Source organism: Lagenorhynchus albirostris, chromosome 4 (assembly GCF_949774975.1).
Source record: "Lagenorhynchus albirostris chromosome 4, mLagAlb1.1, whole genome shotgun sequence".
NCBI classification, from domain to species: Eukaryota; Metazoa; Chordata; class Mammalia; order Artiodactyla; family Delphinidae; genus Lagenorhynchus; species Lagenorhynchus albirostris.
Genome location: NC_083098.1, coordinates 121,473,581 through 121,500,410, shown reverse-complemented (window position 1 = coordinate 121,500,410; position 26,830 = coordinate 121,473,581). Strand labels below are relative to the sequence as shown.

Here is a 26,830-nt window from a genome sequence, read left to right as displayed (position 1 = left end):
CTTTAATCAAGACTAGGCACTGGACATAATTATATAAGTTACCGATTTCTAGTAATCTTAGGACTTTCCTCTTAAAATTATCTGAGAGGATACTGCCCACCCGAAGAGAATCATCTAGCTCATCAAACACCAGAAAAATCATAAATGGGATGGAGAAATGGAGTAATTGGTTAGGACCTCCTATTATTGCCTGTGGCAGTATAAGATCATGTCTGGGTCATGCTGCAAAGAAATCACATCCGAGATTCACAAGAGACCGAGATCATCGGTTGATCAGACCATCCTGGCTTTTTTCAGTATGGCCAGAAACAACATTTATCTTGGTTCTGGTAACCTGGGAAGAAGGAAAAATAAAGTGTATGTATATGTATGTGTATGTTATATTGTCTTTTGGGCAAAGTTTCTGTCTGCTTACTACTAAGTAAGCTCACATAGTACTCCCACAGACTATAATTTTCCCTGTGATTTTTAACCCCCATTAATTGATGGGCAGCATTTTAGGTCATGGTCATTTTTTTTATAACCCAAATTTAAGAATAATAGTCTTTATTGTAGAGATATTGGAAGACCAGAGGCTACTTCTCAAAGCCATCTATGGTTTCCTTTTTTATAATTCAAAGAGCCATCATCCCTTCACAGTCAACTTAAATCATGCAAAGTTTGAGTTTTTGTTGTCTGCTGCATCTAATCAGAGTCCATTCTCCATTCATCTGCCGCATAAATGAAAAGCATGTTTTTACCTTATGATTGTTTGCTTAAAGTGTTTACCAATGGTATCTGAAATCCAACCTTTCTGAATCAAAAACAAATCCTCAACAATTAGAATTTCATGGTATGTGAAATCTTCTTGTGTAAATGGCTTCCTAATCATTGTAAAATCGTTAAGTACTTATTAAAGTACTCAAAGGTAATTAGAAAAAGCAATGAATCCTCATAATATGAAACAAAACCAAATATATCCGTACGCTTAATTTAAGGCTAAGCCTGGAACGTCAGAACAACAAAACTCAAAGCTTGCATGGCGTCACGTGCAGCAGCTAGAGAAAAGGCAAGATCCCCGTTGCCTGTCGATCATGTTTATGTTTTCCATAAGCATTCTCATTACTCAATCTTGAGATTGTTTCCACAGACAAGAGTATACAGAGAAAGCACAAAACACAAAGGGCTTACACAAACATAGTAACCACTACAGAAAGCTTAAAGAAAATGAGACACAAATCACCAAATAAAACAGACACACAAAAAAACTATATCAAATTTATGACATGCGTAGCACAGGGAATCCCAGTGGCTGGCAAATACCTTCAGCATGGTCATGGCCATTTTCATCAGGGATGCGTTCAATCAGAGTCTCAATGGACTCATCCCAAATGGGCCTTGTGTCAAAGATGTCCTCAGGAATTGAGTTCTCGGTCTCAACAGGTGGCAGATTTTCAATTACTGAAACTTCCAGGGCACTACTACTTTCGTCATCTGAAACTAACTCCTGCTCCCTTTCTGACTGTGTAAGTCTATCCACTAACTTGGAAGCCTCATCACTAATCTCCTCAAAGAATTCTATGGAGTTCCTGTAAAGGTCAAAGAAATGCTCCTTATTTTCTTTTGTGGGGCTTGTGGGCCCCCTGCAGGAAGATGTGGTGCTTTTGCTCTTTACTGGCAATCGGGATGCAAATATCTTTGGTTTTGTGGCCCCTTCCTCTGATTCTAACTCAAGCTCCTCTGCCCACTCTGTGCTTTCTGTTTCTGTCTCAATGTAACTTCTAGTTTTTACTGGACATTTGGTCTTTGCGTCCAAACTGGCATCAGATTCAGGTTTGCTTCTATTACTTGGCGCTCTGCTTGTCATGTCCTGTCCCTGAGGAGCCTCTGTTTTCTGTAGAGACAGGTCTAGATGCGAAGGCTGCTGCTCGACTCTTTGGACGGGCACTTTCGTGGGGATTTTAGACTTTGGTTTTGTTTCATCCTGTTTACTTTCCTCATCCAGGCTGGGTAGAAAATCTTCAGAAAGGGAGCTCTCATACTCCACAGATGGAGGTGCTGGGGTTGAAGTGGGTATAGTCCTTACAGGGATTTTGGACCTGCTTTCAGTAGAAGGCACATTCTCCATGGGTGCAGTAGGGATTTCAATGACTGATTTCTGTTCCTCTGGGGATGAATCGGGAGAATCATCACCCCGATCTGCATATACAGACCTAGTGACTGTGGAAAAATCTAACTGAACTTGTCCAACCGGTTTAGGGGAGTCGGGGCAAGCTGTCTGCTTCACACTGGACAGGGGAGGTGTGTCACCCATTCCCACGGAGGGGAGGTCCTCAGCTCCCACAGAAGGTGCCTCTTTCACTGATGTTTCAATGGAGGCTGAAATCTCCATTTGGGAGTTAAGTGGAGCATCTGAAGCGTGTATTTCTTCTACTTCCTCACTCAGGTCATCGGGGAGTAGCTCTGCTTCGTCATCCACTGTTTCCTTCGATTCTAAGAGTGCTAATGACTCAGCCGATGTCTCCAGCTGTAGGGGCTCAGCACCAGTACCCCCTTCTCTCATGTCTTCAGAGAGAGTCTCTTCCCTGGATTCCTGCCCAATTTGGAAAAAGTGGAAACTTTCGTCTGCATAGGACCTTTTGGTCATATCAATGGCACCACTTCGGGTCATCTCAAACAATTTTCCTTCCTGAAAGAGAAACGGATTTTGCTCACTGGTTGGGGTCCCCTCTTCAGTTGGGGTCCTAGCAGGAGTGGTGTCAGGGGTGGTACCCTGCGATTGTCTGTCTACCATCAAACCAAATATCTTCTGTTCTTCCTCTTTCACTCGAGCCTCAAAGGCTTCATCATCCTCACGGATTTCACTCCAGGAATCAGAATCTACATCAGTTTTTGTGATGATGACTTTGCTTCTCTGTTCACCAGCAACTGTTGATGCATTTGGTACGGTTGGCTCTAAAGATGAGGAGGCTCTATCCGACTGCATTTCCCACAAGGTACTTTCTTGTTTGGGTTCTACGTCCAGGTTCTCGTCCTCAAAATTAGATTCTTCACTTGAAACAGTTCTTCCAGAGGCGCTTGTCACTTCTGCGTCTTCAGTGGAGGATGTGATGGTAACAGAAGACACTTCAGAAGAGTGAAAACTTGTGTGTCTTGTATCTGTTTGGGTTTTGCTTTCTTCACTAGAGAAAAAAGGTTGAGAAGGAACATTTTCATAAGGGCTTATGATTTGAGGATCAGAGATTTCATCAGTCTCCGCTGGGTCAGACACTGGAACATCCAAGGACGATCTATCAGTTTGAGTAGTAATGGATGAGTCTAGAGTGGACCAGTCCTCTGGTAAGCTCTCAAAAGCTTGGTCAGGTTTTGTGACCTCCATTTTTGTAGCAGAAGATGTAGAGACTATGTCTTCGTCTAATTCTTTTGCTTCAGATGCTGGACAACGATGCAAAGAGGACAAAGATGAAGAGCTTTCACTGGGGCAATCTACTTGTGGAGATTCGACTCCAGAAACATCAAGCTCTTCTTCTGTATCTTTTCCACCAGTGTCTTGGAGAGCTAATGATTCCTTATGGATAACTAGCTGCTCACTGACATCATCACCAGTGGAACTGCGGAGACCTGAAGAGACAGGAGTGGCTGAGCCGCTGGGACTCCCTGCTTCATACTCACGGTCATCACAAAGTTTTTGTTGATCAGCATCTCTGTTTAGATCATCATAAGACATCTCTGGGCCATCAGTAGAAACAGTATGACTGTCTTCAGATAAATGAGATTCACGATCTTTTTCTTCCTCTGATTTACCTGAATCTTCCTGAGTATCTTCATTCATCTTAAAAGTGTATTGTTTGGAAACAACAGGCTGGAATTGTACTTCTTCGGGACTGGAATTTGAGTCTATGCTGGATGGAAGTGGGGAAGGGGGTTGCACTTGAATAACTGGCTCTGATAAGAGGCCTGAGTCAGCACCTTTCTTCAGCTGTGTCAACTCAGGTTCACTTTCTGAGGAGGAAGAAGCCTTTCTGCTCTCTGATGTTACAACCACAGGGACATCGCTTTCATCCTCTACACTCTCCGTGTGTTTTGTTTCATCCATGTCTGCTGAACAGTCAACATCTGCGTCAGAGGATGAAGAAGATTCTTCTTGCTTGGGTTCTCTTTTGTAGTCCCTTTTCTGCTTTGCTTCTTGTTCAAGTTCATCAAACGTTTTGATTTTGGTTACCATTTTAAACATTTCCTCTTCAGGTGTGAACCTCTTTCTCTCCCCATTTTCTGAGTCATCCTCCTCTGCACATTCAGGAATCACAGCTGGTTTGGGGGTGCCTGCATCTGTGGTTTTGGGTGTGACCTCATAGCTAATTTCTTCGGAGCTGGGGGTGTCAGGGGAAAGGGGGCTCTTCCCTGAGCTCTCCATGAGTGACGTCTGCTCAAGGCTGTCATCCTCAGCACTGCCGTCTGGGTCTCGGAGCAGCCGGGACCGCATAGAGGCCACTTCCGTGAAGAGTTCTGTTTTGGCAACGGCTGAAGGAAGAGGAAAGTGACTCGGCAGAATTCCAGCCTTCATCTTTGGTTCAACAGGGCTGCTTTCAAGAGAATCATGGCAAGGGGATTCTTTCAGAGGACTCGGTTCCAGAGAATCAGGAGTTTTGTGTGAGGAGTTATCCTCCAGCACTGGGCTGGCTTCCAGGGAGTCTTTGTGGCTCACTGTGAAGGACTCATCAGCCCCAGGGCTGAGGACCTCACTATCACGGCTAGGGAGTGCGAGTTCTAAGCCTTGGGGACTTCTAATGACCCCCTGGGGCTTTGGCTCAGCCCTTGGGCCTGTCTCTACAGCAGCATCAGGCAGCGGCAAGGCCTTCGTCTCATCTGAGGGCTCGGTGGCTGTGGATCCCTGAGCTTCAGTATCCATTTGTGTCTCATGGGCTGAACTAACATATTTAAGTGGACCTTCATCACAGGACACTTCCTCAGTCAGTCCTTCGGATGTTTCTTTTGCTAATGATACGCCTTGGCTGCCAAGGCCGTCACCTTCTTGTGGGGGGCATATGTCTTTGGAAGGGTCTAGGGTGACCTCCTTCAGCAAACACTCAGCAGAGGGCTCTGTGCCCCCCGTGACTGCAGCACCTTGCCCTTCAGAACCATCAGTAACGTCTTTGGTTGAGGGATGTCCTTTTTCAGAATGAATTTCTGGTGGTGTTTTTAACTTGGTAGTTTCCTTTGTTTCCTCAATTTGCTCCTCCCTTTTCTTTGGTGAGAAAGAAAGGCTTTCTGGGCTTGTCTCGGGGGTCTCTGCTAGGCCCTCATGCTTATAGCTTTCTTCTGAACTAATCTGAGGGGTTCCTTCCATCAGGCTGCCACACGGAGAACCTGCTACCCCTTCCTGCTTCAGGCTTTCCGAACTGCCATGTAAGGCACCACTCTGTAAAGACAGGGCTGGGAGGAACTCATCTTTCATGTAATCTAGCGGGAATGTTGTGTTGAAAGGACTAGTGAGCACTTGGTCTAAGTGCAGCTGCGCCTTCTCAGTCTCTTCACTCAGGCGGAACTGTTGGTATTTGTCATTGTCTTCCAGTTCCTGCTTAATGACGTCAGAAAAGTCAGTGGAGGTTTTCCTGTCTGGGCTGATCTGGAGATCCATGTCTCCCTGTTCATCAGCCAGCTTTTCTTTGGGGACTTCACTATCTTTATGGCTTTCTTCTTCAGGTGCTGGCTGAACAGGTTCGGGTGTTTTGTGGTTGAGCGCTTTCTCCTTTCCTTCAGCTACATCTTCTCTCTTAAACCCTGCGGAGGAAGCACGGACCGCTCTTCTGGATTCTGAAGGTCCCGTGACCAGGAATCTCTGGCCTCGTTTGATTGTCTGACTCTCTGTTTTATGCGTTTCTCTCGGGGTTACTATCTGCCCCTTTTCTTTTTCTACCCGAACTTTGCTTTTTTCTTGTGGCTGTTTTGGTTTTGCGGATTTGTGCTCAAAGAGTCCAGTCTTATGTTTAGATGGGTCCTGACCTGACTGGAAAGCTTTCATCAACTCCCGAACAGACATTGTCTCCTCGATTCTTTCTGTTTTTGAGGTGGGGGAGACAGCTGGTTGCTTGTCTGTTTTCCCAGAAGGTGACACAGGCAGGTGCTTCTCGGTTTTCCCAGAGGTTGAGACAGGTGAATGCTTTTCCATTCTTCCAGCTGGTGATACAAGCAAGCGTTTCTCTGTTCTGCCAGGTGACACGGGTGGATGTTTCTCTGTTCTCCCAGAGGGTGAGCTGGGTGGGCGTTTGTCTGTTTTACCTGAAGGCGAAACAGGTGGGTGTCTTTCTGTTTTTGTAGAAGAGGATACAGGGGAGTGTCTTTCAGTTTTTGCGGAGGGTGACAAGGGTGAGTGTTTCTCAGTTTTACTTGACGATGACACAGGTGAGTGCTTTTCAGTTTTTGCAGAGGGTGACAAGGGTGAGTGTTTCTCGGTTTTACTCACTGGTGATACTGGAGGGTGCCTCTCAGTTTTTGCAGAAGAGGAAAGAGAAGAGTGTCTTTCTGTTTTCAAGGAGGGTGACGCTGGCGCATGTCTCTCGGACTTCAGAGAGGGGGATGCAGCTAGATGTGTCCTTTGTGTTATCTTTTTTGGCACATCTTCTTTGCCTTTGACTCTGACAGGCAACTTGCTTCGCCCTTTCTGTTCATCTTCCACTCGTTTTTGAAGGGCCTTCACCTTGTCCTTTATGGAACCAATGGGAGTTTCTTCTATCAAAGGTGACGTAGCTTTTACAGGGGGAAGAGGCGCGGGGGCTAAACCTGGGTCCTCATCTAATGACTCTTCTGAACTACCTTTTTTAAGTTCAGTTTTTTCTGCACTAGCTTGTGAACTATCCTCTTTTTGTTTCTGTTTTTCTTTTAATTTCCTTCTCACTGGCTTCTTTATGCCCAGGCTTGGTTTGGGCTGTTTCTGTGTACTCTGTGTCTCCACTGAAGATGCTTCTTTAGCTTTCCCTTCGCTTTCAGAGCTCCTGCAAGGACCCAGAGCCTCACGTTTCTCCCCTGCCAGATCTTGCACTGTCTGCGGCGGCTCTTTGTGAGGAGACACGTAGGAATTTAGATCCTCGGTAAGGTAGTTCACTAGCCCTGTTGAGTCTTTCTCTACTTTTGCTTTGGTCTCTTTCTCTATTCTAACTTCTGCACATGGGTATTCGGTGATTTCTAAAGATGCTTTTTGCTTAGCCTCCTCTATTTCCTCATCACTGACAATAACCCATTCCTCTTCCACTAATTCTCTCTCTGGCTGAGACCTTGGCACACTGTCTTCATCTCTCATGCAGGTTCCGCTTCTCAGGATTTTGTTCACCTTCTCTAAGTCCTCTTTAACTCTTTCAACAATTTCAAAAGGCTCCCCTGGCTCTTCCTCAGCAGCCTTCACCAGCTCCTTCACTTTGAGGGAACCTGCCCTATCGGATCCATCTGTGGTCAAGATGGCAGTCATTTTGATCAAATCTTGTTTCATCTCAGAAACTTCAGAGAGCAAGTCCGGACTTGCTAGGACAGGAACTTCATTAACCAGGTGACTTTTCAGGACAGATGTTTCTGTAGATTCTGTCTCATCATCTTTGATGTGAATGAAAAACATTGAAAGTAAAATGGAAATCAAAAAAGATATTGGCAAATGTAATCAGGACTGAAACGACACAGTGTCTTTTCCTGTTGTGGCGGGTGGAACAACAAAAATGGGCTGGGAATGGTGGATCCACAAGGTCTCAGGATACAAAAGCAAAGCAAGGATAACGGAAAAAAAACTGAAAAGGAAAAATGAGCAGGAAATAACTTGCTTAATTTTCTCACTTGTAGCACATCCACACATACAACAAAACTGTAACAACTAATCAAGACACACACAAAATCACAAAACAAAGAACGAACGCAGTGAAATTACACAGAGATATCTCAAGATTGTTCAGATGTTACAGACCAATGTTGAAAAAAGATAAACATGGGAAAAAAAGGAAAAAAGCATTAGAAATTGCAGAAAGTTGATTTCCTCTAGGAGAAAGCCAGTAGTAGCAAACTCAGAATATCGTCTAATGATGTATAGACATTATTTAATCATACAAAAATCTGGAATTCAGTATATTTAGTTCTGCCAATATACAATGACTATGTAAAATATATCTGAATCAGCTGCAAACCGGCATTTCATCTAAGGGAAATTCACACCAACAACGAAACAAACAGTCTTGTGCTGAGAGGCATGGTCCTTTCCTTGGAGCAACCTCCTTGTTTAGACACGTAATGGACAGACCAAGGAGGGAAAGAAAGGAAAGGAAAGAGAAACAACAAAAACAACGATTGTGATTAAACTTATATGTGAGTCCAAAGTTAAAATGTGATGCATGGCAACCCAAATCAGAGACAGTCACACAGGACACACGCACAGTTTATGTAAGCCAAGTTATTTCCATGCAAAGCAAAGGTGGAATAAAACTGGTGGGAGAGGTGGCCTTGCTGAAATGTGCAGGCAGGAGAATGGTAAGAAATTAGAACAAATATGGAAAACGTTACTGTGGTGAAGTGTATTTACTTCCCTAAAAGTCCACATACAAGATGCTCGATGCAGTATGTTTGAGGCATAGGTAGTGGGGGCCTGCACCCATTAAAGGCAAGGGGGAAAACTCAAACTCTCTTAGGATTTATTCTTGAAAAGACCTTAGGAAAGAGTCCTTTCAACAGACCCCTCCTTTGGAGATTATTTCATGCCTGGTTGAAGATTATTTTATGATTGTCTTTATACTAAAAGAAAGCCAAACATGAGTCTATATTTGAAACTTTTAAAGCAGTCACAATACCTGGGAGTCATTCAGGAGGATCTATGACATTACAGCAATATAGTAACTTTTTAAAAATGATTGAGCCAGATGGATGAATTTTTAATTCCTACTAGCTTGTATCCAAGGAACAAAGGGCCATTTAAATAAACATCGTAGTCCCAGAGAAGAAAGTGGGATAATAAAATCTCTTTAAAAAAAGGAATTAATGAAGGCAATGATAATGTAAATTTTTTTTATAAACATAAATGCCTTCTCTTGAGAGAATCAGTATATGTTGAGGAGCTATACTATGTGAAATGCATATACAAAGATATATTAAACTAATTTATATCAATACAGATTTGTTCAGATATAAAACAATGAAAACATCCAGAATTTCAAATATTCTAGTCCTGAATAATGATTTAACATGAGGGTAAGGAGATTCTCATTTAAAAGTATTTCAATAACTTAGCAGTACATTACATTGTGCTAGGACTTCAAAAGAAGGGGGAAAAAAAAAAGCCTGATGATTATTGCATAGGGCCTGATGACCATATTAAACACGGTTCTAAGTTTTCTTCTTTTGGGAATAGCACCCTGAAATACAGTGAATCAAAATAAATCTTAAAATGAATAAACATTAAAAATTAGATTTTTTCTAGAGCATTTGGGGCATAAAAGCAAGAAGGAAACCTGAAAAACTCAACTTCTTCCACATAAGAAGCTAGAGTCACCAGAAACAGTTCAACACACTAAAAATTTAATTGACTGTTACAAACCTGAAATGAACTCTAAGATAGCTCTCTCAAAGTCTGTAAAAACCAGTTCTCTTTGTACTAGATTACGTTTAGGCTTTGAATCATTATTTAAAATTAGCACTATTATGACATACTGCTGTGATTAATAATTTCATCCAGGAGGTTTTAATTTTTGCTTTTCTGGTTCTTAATTTTTTCAGAAAGTTTTCACAAAAGTCCATTAGACCTCAGCCCTAGAAAAGTCAGTTATACTTCACCACAGTAAGAGGTGTAAGGGGTAGGGGTCGGGGTGGGGTGAGGGGAGAGTTAGCTTTAGCTGAAAACTATTAAGACAGTATCACTTTTGCAGGTGTAGCCTACATAAATAATGAGCTCTCTACTGATGTCAGTTGTTGCTTGATATAAAAAGTGATACTGTCATGTCAGAGCTTAAAAAAAATGAGATGACAATATTATGCTAACAAATGGACAAAAACGGTAGGGTGGGTTTCTAAACAAGCATAACAGCAATAGCAGGGTTAACAGGGATCTAAAAGAAAGTGAATGCTTAGATGAATAATCATTGCATTTTACTGCTAATTAGCTCACAAATTAGATATATTCATAATTTAACTGGCCAAGCTGCTTTTCTAAATAAATATTAATGATTAATAAGGATAGTATAAAAACATAATTATTATAGTGGTTAGTAATGGCAACTAGCTTGCATCTTGATTCATGCTTTTCTTTATTGTAGCCAGCTTTCAAACAAACTCAATTTTATTTGAAATCTTACTTTTTTCTGATGTCATATCGATCTGAAAGAAAACATACATAAATTGAATGGTTACAAATAGCATCTTGTCTCACAGCCCCTGATGTGTACAGTAAGCTCCTATTTTACAGACGTGGGAAATGCCATAAGCTAGAGGAAGGTCAGAGTAATTTGCTACTGTTCTTCCCCAGAGTCTCTGATTCTTATCCTAACTTTGAAAAAACAAATCTCCTTTCTAGACACTATGGGTGGAGAGTCCTTTCTAACATGTTACTCCTGGGAAGGTATGATGCAGGTGTGTTTGATGTTAGAAATACGTATTACGGAAAAGGCCAGGAAAAAAGTGAAGTAGGTTTTAAACAGTAAGTGTCAATTTAGTTGAGAGAAAGGAAAGAACAAAGAGCATGCCAGGGTGTTACATTCTACAGAAGTAGTTTCATTATTAGTTATAAGCCAGAATTCCAAATCCTGAAAAGAATACAAACTGGATCTCTCGCCCTGAATAGTTCCTGAAAATACTCATGAGAAAAATCATAAGCCTAATGGAAGAATTCATTTGAACATAGCAAAGTTGGTTTCATAATTGTGTTGCTCTTTCAACAAGGTATGCACGTATCACCTTGAACAGCTTGGGGATTGAGTCACCAACTACAGAAAGGAAATTGAATATGAGAGACAAAGAGTGACTGCACAGTTGAGGGAAAAAATGACTTCAGTCTTGTCGTAAGTTTATTGTGTATCGGGTTATACGTGGCAGGACAATGAGTCTCTCATCCTGCCCCACTGCCTGGGTATCGGTAAAGAAGTGAATTCAGGGGCAGTCTATGAACTGATAAGGCCTTACATTTTAAGCTGGTGAGTACAAGGGTGTTTATTATGTTTTTCTTTATGGTTTTCTAGTTTAAATCCAACAGAATAACATTAAAAAATAAAATTAGTATATTTGACAACATTTACGTGCAACTAATAACAATTCCATTTGTCTATCTTAGAAACAGGAAGCTATATGTTAATCAGTTAAGTATACGGACTTTTCCAATGATTTCTTTCATTTCTATGATAATGTTTGGGCATTTTCAGACCTTTATAAGGGAAACAAACACACACTTGCTTTGACTATCGAAGCAGGTATAATTCAAATGGCTATTTATTCAAGGTAACCTCTCTAAGGCTCATTTTCTTCATCTGTCACATATCATCTATGATATGATAGCACACACCTCACAGGGTGACTGTGAGATCAGTGTTGGTGGGGTATGTGGAGCACTTAGTAAAGAATCTACCTTATAAGTAGTGCTCATTATATGTAGAGTTCTGCATTATAATATTAGTATAGTCAAATGGATGAACTATATGCTCCTTAAAGTTTTTTATTTCAGTGGTTCTCGAACTTTTTGTTATTAACCCCCCTTTACACTCCTAAAAAAATACTGAGGAGTCTGAAGAACTTCTGTTTATGTTTAACATATATAAATAAATATGTGTATTACAAATAAATATACAAGAACCCAAGTATACACAAGCGCACATTCCAGAGTGTCAGGGTGATGATGTCATCATATGTAATGGAGCCTCTGGAAGACTCCTATGTAGCTTGTGAGGATATGGGAGCTAAAAGGCAAAAAATGTTTCAGTACTATTAAGGAAAGAGTTTTGACCTCCAGGCGTCTCCAGACCAACCTTTGAGAACCACTGAGATAATGGTTTTGGTCTTCAGCTGTTGGTAGAGAAATCTATATTGCTGCATAAAGACAGGTAAGAATTTATAGGGAAATTTTACTGTCCTCTGAAATCAGTCCATAAGATGAGAAAACAGGCTCAGAGAGGTTAAGTAAGATCGTGACCCTTTAATTACTAAGGACAACGGTGTAACCCTTCTAAGACACAGGTAACCATGTGCTCTTATCAGTGGTTATAGCAGTAACACAGCCATTAACAAGTGACAATGCCACACAATTACCTCTTCCTCCTGTTCTTGATCTGACTCTGATTCCTTGCCGCCCCAAGATGCCATGCAAGATGGAAAAAAGAGAGCAGGAAGAGTGGAGAGTATTTAGAAGAAAAGACAAGACTAAATACCCTGACAACAGATATCAATAGGTAAGCATACGTCAGCGTACTTGTATTTTTTCTTACTAACAGTGTACAGAAAACAAGCACAAAAATTAAAGAAGATTGATTTAAATGCAAATGTCTGTAGATTCAAGAGACAAAAGAACCAAGATTATAAATAGACTAATCTACTAGACAAAAGAACTAAAATTATAAATATACTAATTTCAGATGCTCCGTTACCAGCAGCCTCAAAGTTTGACGTTTAATGGATTTGATGGCATATGTCTACAGAAATGGTGATGACAGTATCTCAGCCATTAACAGATATTGGCTAAAAATGTTAAAAGCCACAAATAAACATATGGTGAAAATATTTTCAATACACAGGCAATATTTAGGAGTTCTATTATAATTAAGAGCTACTAAGTTCTAAAATATATCTGAACTATACACTGTTTGGCAATTTTTTCTTTTGTTTTGAGTTACTAAATGGAAAGTTGTCCTGGACCATCACAGCATTAATAACTGTGTCTGATACATCTTGACTTAAAAGTAAAAAGTAATAATAAACTAAATGCTTTCTTTTATAGCACATTGAAAGCTCATTGAAATCAGAGACAAAGCTCATTCATCTTCACATATCACTTAGGTGGATCGCCCCAGCAGTACATATTTCTTCGTGGTTCTTATTTGGTATTCTGCTTCGGTGACTCAAAAGTGATCAGCAGGACAAACCCCAAAGTACATTCTGTACCATTGGAGTGCAATTACAGTCCACTTACTGGATCAATATACCTATTGCTGTATTCTAATTCTTGGAATAATAGGTAAATTTATGTAAACAGGTACTGGTATTCCATTTAATTTTTATCATTTAATAAGAATTTACAATGTTAAACATGACACTACATGCTTATCTCTATGTGACTGATCTCTAATTTATAAGAATAATTAAGTAAGAAAAATATATTGTGGTAAATAAAAAGAGTATAGGAAATGTTTTGTTTTGCAGAGTCAAGATTTAGGATTTTAAATATACTTCTACCTCTCCTCCAGGTCTCACCTGCCACTACTCATCCCACTTCCCAACCTCTAAAATCCACACTGATCACTTGCTATAACCTCCTATAAATTGCCATGTGGGAGCTTTCCATTAAAAGGAAAGGGATACTGGTTAAAATTTTTTTTAATAATAAATAAAGTTCTCCCCAACATTTAATTCATCCCCCTTGCCTTCTTTGATTTGATCAGAGTAATCAAAGAATTCTATAATGGGGAGAGGTTTGACTAGAAAGTAATACCTGTAGGTAGATTTGGGTCAAGAATTAATGAATTTTCCTTTCAACCATGTTTCAAATCTACTCCTATAACATGCAAGTATTTTATATACTAATCATGTTAAAATAGTTGAAAAATTAATTTGATGCTCCTAAAACAGTACAGGTTACAAGATGAACAAATAATTATTTTAGCAACAAGGTAAAATATCCTGCTGTTGCTCTGAATCTCATAATACATAATCCACCTGTGAACTGGTAGTAAACCGAAGCTAACAGACTCATAAAGTTTTGGTAGGGTGAAATGTACTAGTATGGTGCCAGAAGGGCACATAAAAACAATAAGAAAGGCAAAGTGAACTATTTAATTTTTAAAAATTAGTCCAAAAAATTAAATCTTAAATTTGAATTTTCTCTCTTCCATATCCAATATGTATTTACAGAAAATTTTCCATCAAAGTGAATTTAATGTGAAATAAGGTAGAGCTACTTTTTCCCTTACTTAAATGGAAAATCATAAATTGGACAGGGTATCAAAAATGACTGTTATATATGGTTGCATTCAGTGTCTTTGCTTTTATTTATTTTAAAGAATTTGAAAATCAAATCCTATACTCCCTGAATTGCACTACAGCCGATTACAATACCTTCGCATAAATTGGCAGGGTGATGTTTAAGTTGCAGATAGCTTGATGCACCAGGCCTCTTGTAGATTTTGGCTCTTTCATAAATGATAGTCGTCCGCAAGGTTCCTGAGTTGTATCACGTACCTTGAACAAGAAAGGCATACATGCTTCACCCATATGATGCACACTATTTATTTTAATGAGATGATACTCAAAAGAATCAGGAAATATCATTAGATAATGCTAAATAAGGATTTGGAGGTGTTCCTTTTCTCCTTTCCTATTGTGATTTAGAATGGTTAAAAAAGATCATTTAGCTTAAAAAAATGTGGTAAAATATACATAACATAAAATTTACCATTTTCGTTTATACACTTGCCATTTTCAAGCATACAATTCAGTGTCATGAAGCACATTCACAAAGTTGTGCAATCATCACTACTATGCAGAATTTTCCATCATCCCAAACAGCAACTCTGTACCCATTAAGCAGTAATTCCCCATTCTACTCCTCCCCAGCACCTAGTAACCTCTATTCAACCTTCTGTTGTTATAAATTTGCCCCTTCTAAGTGCCTCGTATAGGTAGAGTTATACATTCACGTTGCAACATATATCAGAATTTCGTTCTTTTTAAAAGTTTGTGTTAAATTATACATAAAACATCATTTCAACCATTTTTACATGCACAGTGTAGTAGCATTAAGTACATTCACACTGTTGTATAACTATTACCACCATGCATCTTCAGAAGGTTTTCACCTTCACAAACTGAAACCGTTTCCATTAACTTCCCATTCCTTCCTTCCCCGATCCCCTGGTAACCACCATTCTATTTTCTGACTTTGCATTTGACTACTCTAGGTACCTCATATAAGTGGGAACATACAATATTTGGCTTTTGTGTCTGGCTAATTTCACTCATTTTAAGGCTGAATAATACTCCATTGTATGCATATACCACATTTTGTTTATCCATTCATCTGTGGATGGGTATTTGGGATGTTTCCACCTTTTGACTACGGGGAAGATGCTGCTATGAACATTGCAAGTAACCAAGTCCCTGCTTTCAATCCTTCAGGAATTGCTGGATCATATGCTAATTCTATGTTTAACTTTTTGAGGAACTGCCATACTGTTTTCCACAGTGGCTGCACCATTTTACATTCCCACCAGCAATCAATGTATCAGGATCCCAATTTCTCCACATCCTTACAAACAGTTGTTATTTTCTGTTTATTTGTTTGTTTGTGATAATAGCCAACCTAATGGGTATGGAGTGGGATCTCACTGTGGTCTTAGTTTGAATTCACTTAAGTTGTTGAGCATATTTTCATGTGCTTATTGGCCCTTTGTATATCTTCTTTGGAGAAATGTTTATTTAAGTCGTTTTCCTATTTTTGTATTGTGTTGGTTATAAAATGACTTTTGCACATCAATAATATCAAATATTAGCACAATTATACAGCTGTATGTGTTAAATGGATCCACTGCCCCTCAGCAGTTAGTGCTTAACGTGTGATCTGTAAGAGCCTTTCTTTAATCGGGCAAAACAACCGAACCAGAAATGGCACAATGAAGGCCTGCAGTAGAGATCTTGAGAAAACTTAACAGACTTATTAAAATTTAAATAGAATTATTACTTCAATTTCACAAATCTCTCACTCATATCCATTTTTGTCCCTCTTTAGAACTGGGAATCTAGGACAAAACTTGTATATGTTACTGCCAAATTCCTAACGTGGATTAATATTCCTAAAGAGGGACGACAAATTTATGGTACACTGAAGTGTCTCCATAAATGTTTGTTGAATGAATTTATGAAAGTATATCCAGTCTATAGCTCTATCTGGGGTAATCTCTTAATAGATTAAGCGAGATCCTGGGTCTTTTGAGAGCTTTTTATTACAAAAATTTGTCACTAAGAACTCTTTTGGTCTCTACAATTGTGAAATCACATGTTTTAAAAATTTAAGCACAAATATTTAAAAGAACTAATAGTAAAAAAAAAAAGAGAGAGAGAGAGAGAGAGAGACTTCCCTTAAAATTTGGAAAAGAATGGCCAGTTTTTCTGATTAATGAATTGGCTATTTGTCCCTCATTCTTAGCCTTAAACATAGTCTATAACTAAAAATTAAGGTTGAAATTCTAAAAAATGGTTGGTTTTCTAGGACTTGAAAATTTTACAGAAATGGTTTAAAAATGGTTTAAAAAAATCACTGGAAATGACTGAAAAGCAAATATTTTCTTCTACTAAAGGAAGTCAAAGCTTTACTTGATCTTGAATTAAATACATTACAAAGTTCCACGTATATATTACCTTGACAAAGAGAGGAAGTCTGTTTTCTTTGAAGGCAAAAAAACTGAATATATGATGTTGGCCACTCTTGGTTAATGGCACCAGGTTGCCAAAACAATCAACATAGATGGGTTTTCCTTCTAATACCTGGTGGACATAGAGAAAAACAACACAGAATATAATAGCTGCAATTATTACTTGTTATTTACATGAAGAAGTGGTGGTATTACCTGGAACATTAAAATTCTTAAAATGTGCATACAATAATCTTTAAACTCCTGACTGACATTTGGTCTTATCTGTGACAAAGCACGTACCAGCACTCCCTCTTCTTACTAGTAATGGGAATCTTCAAACGCATAGTGGCATTTAATGTTAATGGTCTCATTTCTAATCCTCTAACATGTTACCTTCGCAAACCAATATATCTTTAAATACTAAATTTAAATTTCTTTTTGACATCACAATGAGTCAGGTTACTTGAGTTCAATATCCAAAGGCCCACACTGATGGAAAATTCTGAAATAAGAAAAAGTAATGTAGAAAAGCCCTCGATATCATACTTTCACATTTATACAAAGCATATACTTCCTGGACTGTTTTCTTCACTATTAAAGAATAATAAGAAAAAAAAAAGAAATCAAATAAATATTCACCTCAAAAAATAATAACAAGGAAAGATAAAAACATATAAATTGCTATATTCATTTACATACTTTGAATTTATCAATGACATATAATTTTTCCCACAATAATCTTTAAAAGTCCTTTTACCTCCTCACATACACTGAGACTATCCCAACTGAATAGGTCCAAACTGGCTAAAAATGGCTGATTTTAGACCCTGACCTTCCTTCTAACTGATCAAGATGTCGACTGGTCTTTTTTTTTGATGGCTCTATTTATGGTATACTATTTTAAATATAATTTATTAATAAAGGTATAAACAACATATTAACAAAAATTGGTTTTGCAAATACAGTACCTCCACATCCCTGCTTCTGGCCACCTCAGCAAAGTTTTCTTGTTGTTCAAGCGTCTTATCCACTTTATCATCAGTCATGCAGAAACACCTCAACCTGGCTTCAATGGGGTCATGTGATTTGGCAAACACTACAAATTTGGCCATATATGGTACACAAATAATTTCTCTATACACTTGTGATGCAAAGGTAACAGACTCCTGGATTTGTCGACAATCTATCAGCCAGAACCTATAAAATAAAATAAGGTCAGTTACCTGAAATTTAACGTACAGTTAGCCCTCGGTATATATGGAGGACTGGTTCCTGGAACTCCACAGATACCAAGATCCGCAGATGCTCCAGTTCCTTATTTAAAATGGTGGAATACAGTCAACCCTCTGTATCAGTGGGCTCCACGACTATGAATAAGGAAGGCCAACTGCATGAAAACCAAGTCCGTTCCTTCAATATGATCAAAGTAATCATTAAATGCTTCTTGGAAAAAGAAAGGAGCAAGAAAGGGAGATAATGAGAGGAAGTAAAAAGGAAGGGAAAGAAAGATAGGGAAGGGAGGAAAGGTAGGAGGATAGATGGGAAGGAGGAAGCAGGTGAGGGGAAGAGAAAAAGAGGTACCAGGTGTTTAAGGTCAACTATTATATACTTGTGTTTGTAATTTTTTCCCTTGGAAACTCTTCTGAGTATTCAATCTCCTGAAATATAGCTTCAGTGTTTAGAATCCTTTAGTGGTATAAGCCCAGTATTGGACATTATGACAAGTATCTCACTGGATGAGTTTCTATTGTCCATGATTGCCCCTCCTGTTCATTTCATTTGCTGAAACTCTTTTCAACAAAATCTACCTAGTTTTTTTCCTCATTCCATCATTCTTTTCCAAAGGACTCACAGTCACCAAAGTTGGATCAACCCAGCCACTTAAAAAAAAAATCTGCTTTTGCTTCAGAACTCCTAAGTATTGCTTAATACAATTAATAGAAGAAACTATTAGCTTTGTGACTAATTTATGATTTCTAGCCTCAGCTAAATCTGTGACATATTTTGGCAACTTCTTCCTCAGATACCATTTTATTCAGTACATTAATGGTGCTAAACCTTTATGATACCCCTGGACCTTCCCCCTCAGCTCAGACCCTCAGAAAGGTAACTTCACTGAGAAAGCAGAGACGATCAGATGGCCATTCTCTCAATTTGCTATTCATACACTTCAAAGATTTATTCCACATCCTCTTACTTTGAAACCTTTCTCCATCTATGATCACTCTCCTTCCCCCAACTCATTGCCCATAATCTTTAGGTATTCTGAGATTTCTTTATCTTCTTAGCCTTTCTTTCCTTCAGTTCCTGACCCATCTCTCTTCTTCTTCTTTTTAATTGTGATAAAATATATGTAATATAAAATTTACCATTTTAACCATTCTTAAGGGTGCGATTCATTGGCATTAAGTACGTTTACAATACTGTGCAATATGACCACTCTCCATTTCCAGAACTTTTTCATCATCCCAAACAGAAACACTGTACCCATTAAACAATCACTTCAAATTTTCCCCTTCACCTCAGCCCCTGGTAACCTCTATTAAACTTTCCATCTCTATAAATGTGCCTGTTCTAGGTACCTCATTTACATGCAACACCTGTCCTTTTGGGTCTGGCCTATTTCATTTACTATAGTGTGTTGAAGGTTCAGCATAGTTCCTGGCTCTCGGCAGGCACTCAACATTACCTTCCTCTTTATACTGACTGAACTATACTTTATTCACTGCTTCTTCAATTGTCTGAAAAACTTAAATTATTAATACAATAACATAATAACTCATGATTTCTTGGTCTATCCTACAAGGCCTTCTGTATATAATGTTGTTAACCAACATTCCGGCATTATTGCTGAATTATAGACTCCACTGTTGCCAGCTCCCAATGCCCTTCTGCATCTTTGCTCATGTTACCATCTTTTCCACTTTTATATATCTGCCTGTTAGGTTCCTACCTATCTCATGAGTCACCTCTTCTCAGACATCCTCTGTGACCACCCTGATGCAAACACCCTCCTCTGAATTCTTTTAGTACCTCTTTTGTACCTTTCCATTCAGAACTTGTCATTTTCTGGCTTTAGAACGTGGATGCCTGAGTGGCAGGGCACACTGACACATAGAACCGGAGACTCAAAGTTGAGCCCTCTGGGTGGCTCGAACTATAAACATGTGTCACCACACCCATCTATTGCTGTGCACTGTTATTTACGCATCTATCTTTTTTCCCCCCCGAATAAGAATTTAAGCTTTAACCACTCTCAACTTCAGTTTTCTCATCTGTAAAATGGACATAATGCTTCTTGCCCTTCTTAAGTCACAAAATTGTTGTAGTAATCAAATTAAATAAATGGGAAAATGCTTGGCAATCTATTAACAATCATGCAAATGAGAACTCATATTAATAAACTGAGTTAGTGTATACACATGCAATAAAACTAAATAGCTTAAGCTTTTTAAAGATGTGTGATACATAATTGGGCAATATGTAAATGTGCTATGATGCGTAAGCATCACCGAAACCTCTAAACTGTTTAAGCAAACCATGATATGTTTTGTGTTTTGGTTATCATTCTGTTGGAAAAAGTAGTTCAGGCTATTTTGTTGACAGCAGGAAATCTATCATTCCTAAGACTTTTGGGACTGGAAAAATCAGCAGTGGCTGCTAAAACCAGAGTCTGGGTCATACAGTAATAGCCAACAATCATTTATTTTCTTTAGATTTTAATCTGACTGGCTGTACTTTGTTATTGCATTATCACTATTACATTTACTGGCAGGTCTAGTTTATAATATGAAGGTAAATGCAGACCATATTTAAAACCATAACAAAAAAATGACTTTTAAAGAATGTAAGGAACAAAATAAAAGACATAGGGGGCACACAATTTCACAGTAGGTTTTTCTGTGCAGTATAACCATACCTGGCAGACACATTGGTTGTAAAGGAAACACATTCATTGACAAATGTTAATGGCGTAGTTCCTGTAATATCTTCCCACTGAGCAGGGGTGGTTCCACCTGAAATAATATGATTGTTGAAAAAAATTAGGCAAAATTCCAGACCCTGCATTGTAAAATAAAGTCTTTGTGGTAGTGGCTATGTTCACTCACCCTTCGAGATGACACATTCGAAGCAAAATGACTAAAAACTGGATGCTAAAAAATGACGCATTGAAAACAAACAGCAAACACCACACTTCATGGAACTAAATTTAAGGGAGGTCATTTGAATAACTGCTTCAAATTACTAGGCGCTCTATTCTCTGCTGACATTCTAAAGCTTTTATTGTAATTGCAGGGCTCTGAAGATAATTTTGAATTACATACAATTGATGATTTTAAAAGATCCTTTGACCAAGCAAGGAGCTGAATGCTTTGTTGAAACAAAAATCCAAATATTCTTTTGTTCTTTAACTTCATATTTTATGCAATTATTTTCAAGAAAGAAAACTTCCTCTCAATTTGTAATTGAAGGCTGCCAAAACAAGTGCTTGGAAAATATTAAGAGCTCAATAAATACTGCAAAGTGAATGAGCAAATGACTGAATGCCCAAGGATGACCTCTGTGCACAGACAAATCACTATGGAGGGTGATGCTGACTTTTATTTCTACTGAGAAATTAAGTTGGCATAGATAGGACAAAACTGTCTTCAAGCACTGCAGGAGAAATATATGTTTGAGATGAAAACCAATTTTGACTAAGGTTTCTTAAAGAAGGGAATGAGTTATCAAACAAAGGTCATGGAAACTTATTCTTGGAGGCCTCTAAAATATACACTGTAAGCAGAACCATAAAATATAACTGAGCAAAACACAAAAATCCAAACACCTAGGTTAACATATTTGTAAAAATTAATAGATAAATTAAAGAAATTGTTTACTACAAATCCATCCAAAGACAGAGGGCTGGAATAACTAGATCAGATGGTGCCTAGGCCCAGGTGGTATCTTCATTTTATCATCTATAAGGGCAGGATGTACCATGGACATTTTTCAATCTGACTTGTTTTGCAACCACATTATTATGCTGCACATTGTAGGAAGGTTAATCATATACACATGGACCAAAAAGTATGGGAAAGATACCCAGGAATGCTATGTAATAACCAGAAATGAGTAATTGGAAAGAGGCCATAGGTGAAGCATATGATTTCCCACTACCCTCATTTTAGTCCATGTACTTTAAAATTATGTCATATTATTAAACTTATGCAGTGAAGTCTCAGTGATTCGCTATCAAGAGTACAGAAAAAACATTAATGAGGAGGAAGAATGAAAGAGAGAATAAAAAAAGGGTAAACATTTCTGCTAATATGAAGGAGAAATGAAAAAAAATTCTAACAATACTTAAGCAAGCAGAGATGGTCATTATTCCTACTGACAACAGTATGAATATTTACTGAAAGCCAACACCATGTACTTATTGTTAATTAGGGAAATCATCAGCCAAATTGTGTAGTTCTAACACAGGCTACTTGTGTGGATTTTTCACCTCTCACCATTTGTGGTGGTATTATTGGCAAAGACGACCAATATTCTGGGAATGTCTTTCTGGAGTTTGGTAGCTGACTGAAAGCTATTACAACTTCCAATTGAAAAGACCAAAATTCAGTTAATCATTAAAAACCTTCATTTTGTTTTTCCAAAGTTAGTTCAGCACATCAATGATAAAGACATAACCAATTCCTGGACAGAAAAGTTTGAATTATTGGGTATAATTATTCAAGATATTATTTATTTTTCAACAGGTATAGGATGATGTCTTCAAAGAAGGCTTAAAGCTTGGGTTTTGAGGAATATGGGCTTGGGTTTGAATCTCAACTCTGCTACATATTTACGGTATAATCTCAGGCAAGTTATAGAATTTCTCTCAATCTTGGTTTCCTTTTCAGCAAAATAGGATTAAAGTTTCCTCACAGGGCTACTGTGGAGATAAAAACAACCATGTATATGAAGTGTCTAAAAGTTTCGCATACAGGCTTTATTTAGTAAATATTAGCTCATTTCCTTTCCCCTAGTTAGAGTGCCTTTCCTGAATTAATGCATATAACCTTGCAGGCATCTTACGACCAAAGTAATTTAATATTTACAACAATCTAAGTTTCTTCTTTCAGAACTTTCTACTACAGTAGTCACGTGTGACTCACCTGTGATGCTGCATAGTAATCTTAAGGTTGGTGCATCTCCCCCAAAACCATTCAACATGACATCACTTGACGCTTTGGGGACAGGAATGGTCATGGTAATTGGCTTGTGAAATTTTCTTCTTCTAGGTTCCAAAGTGACTATAGGGCTGAAGGTAGCTTTGTTGCCTAGGATCTTCTTAACCAACTCACTGTGCATAGGTTGAGCCTTTTAAAAGAAAAAAAAAAAATAAAATAAACAATATATCATTATATTCCATGTCAAATTTCTTAATGCATTGCTCTTTATTTCATAAATCAGTTTTCTGGCTTCAAATATGGCAACTGAACGTTTACTACTGTTACCAAACACTCATCTAAAACTTTACGAGACGTATGATCTCCTAGGGCAGCTTTTGCTCACCCAGGAATAATTTGATTCTTTAACCATTTTAATTCCCATTTGAAAAGTTGACTTTTAATCACTGGAATAAAATCCATGTTCGGTTAACTTGCATCTTGATGTGGGCATACCTGTAGGCCTACACGGATCCGCTTGGTTAGTGCCCCCTCTGGGAAGACGGCCTGCACCTGGGGTACCACTGTGCTGCTCAGCACGCCTCCCTCTGGGCCAATCAGGTTGCTGTCCTGTTTGATGCGAGACACCACTGCAAAGTACTGTGGGAAGTCACGGGTGATGATGCGGCAGATCCGTTTCTTTTCTAGGTCTTCCGGGCTATCCAGCACTGAGACAAGAAATGACCCTTCTTCATATAGCAAGGATTTCCTTCTGAAAGCATTCTAGCAGACTCACTGGCATAGTTAATAGTGAACAGGTGTTGTAACAAAACACTTCCTTTTTTAAATAATAGGAAAATTTAAAAAGTAAGGCTATCCTAACAACACCCAAAAAATGACTGCAATCTTTCAAGACCTGTCAGCATTTAGCTGGCACGTTTTCTCTCTCTGTGGAAACTAGGTCTTTCCAGGGCACTGTGAAAGAAAAGCATCTAGTTCCAGATGCGGTATTGCAGGGCTGCCTTTGTAAATGAGGGGGTTTGAGGGCAAACCTGGCATGAAAATGAACCTGTTCTATTCTCAGCTCAACATGACGGAGAGGAAATTTGTTATGGGCTCCTTTTCTTTGCAAATTTCAAAGTTAGCTCAAAAACCAGTTATTGTGGTTTTAAGAAGTAATATGGCCCTTTCAGTTCTCAGGGGAGCAGTGCATGAATAAAATCTGTCTTGGAAGGGTAAGATTCGTGTTTGTGTGTTCATTCCAGTGGCATGGTTGTCTCTGAGATAATCACTGTGGATATTAAAAAAAAAATCAGTGACTACAAATTCAGGGATTCAATATTCCCCTGAAACCATTAACTTACCAAATAGATCATCTAACATCAGGAGAATGGGATAATGTGCTCTTTATAAATTGTATTAGCGTAGATATGTAGGGCAATACAATAAATCTGACTGGTTTAAAATGCTGAAAATTTGAACTAAGTGGATCACTGAATTTTAAGGGATTATGGGACTTTATTCATTTTTAGAAATCATTTACAATTCTTATAGAGGCATGAACAGCAATCATGTTTTTCTTAACTACTGAATATAACTAGATAGCAAAAGTCAGAAGTCCCAGGATCTGATCATTCATGATTGAAGATCGATGCACTGGCAAATACTAGCTTATACTTATAAAAGAACAGGTTACCACACATAATGAACATAAAAATATACAAATCCGATTCTCTGTTTTAAAATGAGCCTTTTACATATGTAAAAAGTTATAAGAGTGGGTCCCCATCCAAGGATAAGATGGCAGTGTTAATGACAGGTAAATACTTCAGATGGGAATATCCTAAACTAAATGCAAGCAAAAGAAATGGTTTCAAGGAGTAGAAGCAGCTAAATACTGCACAGAACAAGCCTTATCAGTAAGAATCCTGATCTTTTCATCTTGCGTGGAAGATGCTGACCTACACATCTAGAAGGCATAATTTCCTCTTCCATCCACCTCTTGGATAGGGTTAGCCTGGCCTCTCTTCTTACTCAGCCTCAGCAGGGTGCAGAAAGAAATGTTAGAGCAGCTGCTGTCAGGCTACACTTCACTATTCGTGAGCCATACCTGAAGCTACAGCCGGTGGTCCTGGAAGACTAATAAAACTTGACAAACAGCCACACAGCTGTGTGTCTACCTCTGTGCAGACTTTGGTAGGCTCTTGGCACTCAGGCAAAGAACTTGCCCTATTTGTGTAGTTACATAAAGTGCAACATATCTGCCGTTATCAGGACTGAGAGACCTCATCTCTGTGCAACCTCGGGAGGCCTAAGAATGAGGCACCTCCCTCTAGTCAAACTAAGATATTTCAACCTGGGGCTAAATGGCCTAAGCTGGATTTGGGATTTACAGAGATTAAAGCCCTAATGAAAAATAAGTTCCTTAACTATATGTGTAGGTTTGTATATGAAATTCAACCCTAACGAACTCCCTGTTCAAACTATATATAAAGTGTGACTGAACTTAATTTTCCTATCTCCTTAATAGAAAGTTAAAATTTATATTATCTTATAATGCGGTAGTTATGGTTATATGTAGGTCTTCCTACAGAAAAGCTTAACACCTTTTATCAGTGTCTTAAATATCTAAACGTTCAAGTTAGGCATTTTTTAAAACCATGGATTTATTATCCAGTATCAGTCGTTTTGTTATGAAACGAAAATATCTATTCTATCTCACGTTTTAGAAAAGTTTACACTAAAGATAGAGATGGGCTGTATCTCTTTATTAAAATGAGATATTTACTATTAACGATTTTATTTTCCCAAATGTAACAAAAGTAAGACTAGATAAATATATTGTATACTCCAACGCATCACCATTGGAACATACCAGAATACTTGCTGTGGTAAAATAACAAAGGGATACATTTGTTACTAAACCAAACTTGGGTCTGCTTACCCTTGTGCAGTAGAGCCAATCTACTGACACCAGGTTGTGGTGAAGGAAATTGTGGCGTTTACTGCAGGTGCCAAACGAGGGGTCTGGGCAGCTAATGCTCAAAAGACCCAGACTCCTTGTTTGGTACCTGCAATAAACACTGCACTTTCCTTCACCACAACCCGGGATAAAGATTGGCTTTACTGTGCAAGGGCGAGCAGACCCAAGCTGGATTAGGCAACACACACACACACACACACACACACACACACACACACACACATGCCCATAGGACATAAAGAAACGCATCATTATCATGCTTTCGCTTCAGAGTTCTTTTAAAACATTTAATATGAAGTACCTTCATCCATGCCATTAAGGATTTCATTCAGTTCATCTTCAGTGTATTCGCAGTAATGCTCTTTCCAGCTGTCCCCATTCTCACTGCGCAGGACAACCAGTTCCCTCTCTTTTCCTCGAAGGGCAGCAAAATGAGGGATCTCCACGATCACAGGCCTGACACAGTAAGGCAGAACATTCAGTGTGGACAGGAGCTAACCAATATCGAGACAAGCACCTTGACTCTGTCTGTTGCAAAGTGACCTGGAATTCTTCTCTTTCTGGGGACAGGGACCTAGTGGGCCATCCTCTGAAGCCCTGAGGCTAGCAAATGGTCCCGCGGTAGCTAGCACTTCACCTCAGGGGCACCAATCCTCAGGGCCACGCTGTTACCTTAAGCCAATGCTATTTCTCTGTGAGTGCATGTGGCATTCTGGAACTTCTCCTTTGATAAATGTAAGGATAACACATTTAACCAAAAGAAATGTACATGCATATCTATGAGGTGTGCCAATCACTTAAAATGTTTTCTACAAGGTACAAAATGACAAAATGGTTTAAGAGGGAAAATGGCTCATACGCTGTGTAATTTGATGTGTTGTAAATGAGGAGATGTCAGAAAAGTCAACTACTTGGTAACTAGAAAGATATGCACTCATGGGATTTTTTTTCCATATATTTTCTCCATTCAAGAAAACAATAGGCATGTGTACACAGTGTGGCCCTAATTGAGCACCTCAGCAGGCAGCCCAATTTGTGTCCAATGCCTATTATATTTAGGACTCAGAACATGCACTTCCCTACTGCTTTTTAGGTCACTCTCAAAATTTAGAGAGGCTTTTGATTTTTCAGTCCAGGTTGCTTTGATACAGACTCCAAAT

At 38.7% G+C, this 26,830-nt stretch overlaps 1 protein-coding gene across 2 annotated transcripts in view; it reads right to left on the bottom strand.

Moving 5' to 3' along the window:
- ANK2 (ankyrin 2) overlaps positions 1-26,830 on the bottom strand; it is a 242,161-nt gene that overhangs the window by 21,281 nt on the left and 194,050 nt on the right. For both annotated transcript variants that reach the window (XM_060148618.1, XM_060148619.1), the window contains 10 exons: positions 25,972-26,126; positions 23,204-23,415; positions 22,694-22,898; positions 20,467-20,563; positions 17,516-17,744; positions 16,552-16,677; positions 14,254-14,376; positions 12,235-12,267; positions 10,296-10,317; positions 1,303-7,563 (listed from right to left, as the gene is read on the bottom strand). In XM_060148618.1, the coding sequence (XP_060004601.1) occupies positions 1,303-7,563; positions 10,296-10,317; positions 12,235-12,267; positions 14,254-14,376; positions 16,552-16,677; positions 17,516-17,744; positions 20,467-20,563; positions 22,694-22,898; positions 23,204-23,415; positions 25,972-26,126 (7,463 nt within the window). The remainder of the gene's footprint in view (positions 1-1,302; positions 7,564-10,295; positions 10,318-12,234; positions 12,268-14,253; positions 14,377-16,551; positions 16,678-17,515; positions 17,745-20,466; positions 20,564-22,693; positions 22,899-23,203; positions 23,416-25,971; positions 26,127-26,830) is intronic.